We start from the raw sequence: 2,893 nt of genomic DNA, 5'->3' as shown, positions 1-2,893 counted from the left end.
GGTATTTGTTTCTTGATGGAACTTCAGCTCTCTTTCTCTTTAAAGAGACTCTGTAACGAAATGTTCAGCCTTATTTCTTCTATCCTATAAGTTCCTATACCTGTACTAATGTGGTCTGGCTTACTGCAGCTTTTCCTAGTTGCACAGTGGCTGTATTATCTTTGTTATCTAATCTAATCTTCTCTCTTCTGTCGGATCTGTCGGGCTCAGGCTGGAATGTGCTGTCTGCTGTTATTGGCAGAAGCTATACACACCCTCTCCACAGCTTATCACAAGCTGGTAATAGACATGTTTTTTGTTTGTAAACACTGTCTAAAACTGACAATTACAAGTCAGGATCACAGCAGGGAGTGGCAGAAACAGCACAAAGGGGCCCAGGAGAACATAATGAATAGAATGGTATGCTTTTTATTGTAAGAATTTTAGAGTACAGATTATCTTTACAATATGATTCCATCAAGTCGTGATTCCAAAATGTTTCCCATTTTCTCCAATATTTTCTGATATAATGGATAAAGAATAATGATCGGCACTAGATGCTAAAAGGCAATCCCCTAGGGGGTTAGTGAACAATGTACTGAGCCTCCGGAATGTAGCAAACATAAACAAGGACAGGAAGGAGATCCGGGCACCAGATGTGTTGCCAGAATTTTCACTATTTCATCCCCAGAAAAGACAGATACATCCACATAAGCAAAGGCCTTTGCTTATGTGGATGTATCTGTCTTTTCTGGGGATGAAATAGTGAAAATTCTTGCAACGCATCTGGTGCCCGGATCTCCTTCCTTTTCTTGTTTACATTTTCTGATATAAACCTCGTTCCTATCTATGATTACTTAGTCATGGAATTATTTCAAAGAGGAAATGTTGTGTATTATTTGCACAGATGCTCTCTTCACCTCTTGGTTCCTCAGGCTGTAGATAAGAGGATTTATCATTGGGGTGACTACAGCATAGAAGACAGAAGCCACCTTGTCTTTTTTCTCCATGATACTGGAAGGAGAGCGCACATAGGTAAACAAAACAGCCACATAAAAAATACTGGAACACATAAGATGGGAGGAACAGGTGCTGAATGCTTTCCGTCGGCCCTCATGAGACTTTATACGGAAAATGGCAAGAAGGATCAAAGTGTACGTGACAAGAATTACCGATAACGAGAATAAGCAGTAAAATCCGATTAAGAAAATTGTGAACATGCTGCAGAGCTGTGAGTTAGAGCAGGTCAACTGGAGCAAAGGTACAAAATCACAGTAGAAATGATCAATAAGATTTGGCCCACAAAAATGGAAACTGAATATACAGCTGGTCTGCACCAGTGATTGGAAGAAACCAAAAAAGAATGATAGAATGACCATAGATGAACACTTCCTTGTTGTCATTATGGAGACATAGTGGAGAGGATGACAAACAGCAGCATATCGGTCATACGACATACTCGAGAGCAAGAGAACCTCCGTCCCAGCTAAGGTGGCAAAGACTATAATCTGAAAGGCACAACCATTGAAGGATATGGTCTTTTTTATTGAGATGAGGTCAGCCAACATTTTAGGAGTTACAGATGAGGAGTAGAGGAGGTCCACAGCAGAGAGGTAACTCAAGAAGAAGTACATGGGAGTGTGAAGGTTGGTGGCAACACGGACTATGACCATTAACCCAACATTTCCTACCACTGTCACCAAATACACGAGTAAGAAGAAGACGAAGAGAAACATACTTAGCTGGTGACGGCTGGTTAATCCAGAAAACACAAACTCTGCTACCTGTGTGACATTTTTAGCATCCATTGTGTTCGTTCTGCCTAAACATGAGAATAACATGAATTACATACAATAGTTGGACAAATTAGCAAAGAATGAAGTTTGTGGGCTTTTATCATCAAGTGGACCTGAACTCTTGCACTGGACGAAAGGAAAACAGAGAGAAATGCACCCTGTATGTATTTAGAAAGTTTAGCCTGTCTAATTCCCCCTCATTTGTGTCTAATCACTAGTTGTAATTTGATCTCTCCCCTGTGTCACATGAGTGTATATTTTAGAGCAGAGAGGACATTCTGAGTTTAGGTCTGCTTTAAAGGATACAAGAGGTGAATATAAATAGTGTGCTTTTACGTACCTGGGGCTTCTTTCATCCCCTGTAGGTTTGTAGGCCTCTCGCTGCCCTCCCAGTCCTCATCCTCAATCCTCTGTTTATCCCAGTACAGAATACAAGTCAGCCATGATGCGTATTACTGGTGCATTGGTGCAACTTCTTGACCACACTCCTGTTGCTGGGACCAATCTGCCCATGCATGACTATGAGTCTTAATGTAGTGCACATGCGCAGAGGTTTCTCTGTGTGTGACACCCCACAGCCCACTGACACCCAGACCTGTGCATAATGTGATTCCTGCCCTTTAGGGATTAAAACCTGACTCTGCGTCAACTCCATAATTTTTGGTGAGACTTTTGGCATGCCACAGTCCAGGTATTAGACCCTTTGAAACAAGGTTTCCATGATTTTTGTGGCCAGAAAAAGTCTTTGTAGGTTAAAAAATTTGCCTGCTCAGTGAAGTCTATGGCAATTCACCTGTTCGGAAGTTCGCGTTTGCCGTTCACAAACGGAAAATTCTATGTTCGCGACATCTCTACCGCTGAGCATACAGAGGCTTCCCTCTTCTCAGAAGGTATTTGTTTCTTGATGGAACTTCAGCCACGGGACATATCTGGTATCCTTAAAAAGCCATTTTTTATTAAAAGAATGAAAGATAGAGAGGAAAGTCAGCACTGCTCAATGCTGCTTTAAACAAAGACATGCAAATACACTTCACAATACATGTGTGGCTGTGTCCATAAATAAACGTAACATACCAGTACAAAGGTGTGATCAGTAGATGGCAGTGGGTGCTGGGCAA

At 41.5% G+C, this 2,893-nt stretch overlaps 1 protein-coding gene across 1 annotated transcript; it reads right to left on the bottom strand.

The window, feature by feature from the left end:
• Positions 1-848: 848 nt before the first annotated feature.
• Positions 849-1,787, bottom strand: LOC137561850 (olfactory receptor 5AP2-like). Its single transcript, XM_068273205.1, has one exon. The coding sequence runs from the start codon at positions 1,785-1,787 to the stop codon at positions 849-851; it is 939 nt and encodes a 312-aa protein (XP_068129306.1).
• Positions 1,788-2,893: the final 1,106 nt, after the last annotated feature.

The sequence above is a fragment of the Hyperolius riggenbachi genome, chromosome 3 (assembly GCF_040937935.1).
Source record: "Hyperolius riggenbachi isolate aHypRig1 chromosome 3, aHypRig1.pri, whole genome shotgun sequence".
NCBI lineage: Eukaryota > Metazoa > Chordata > Amphibia > Anura > Hyperoliidae > Hyperolius > Hyperolius riggenbachi.
The sequence above is the reverse complement of the archived record's forward strand: the minus strand, read 5'-3'. Positions and strand labels throughout refer to the sequence as shown.

Bases quoted from the DNA above. Each gene is read 5' to 3' on its own strand.
- LOC137561850 (XM_068273205.1), bottom strand. From the start codon at position 1,787: ATGGATGCTAAAAATGTCACACAGGTAGCAGAGTTTGTGTTTTCTGGA.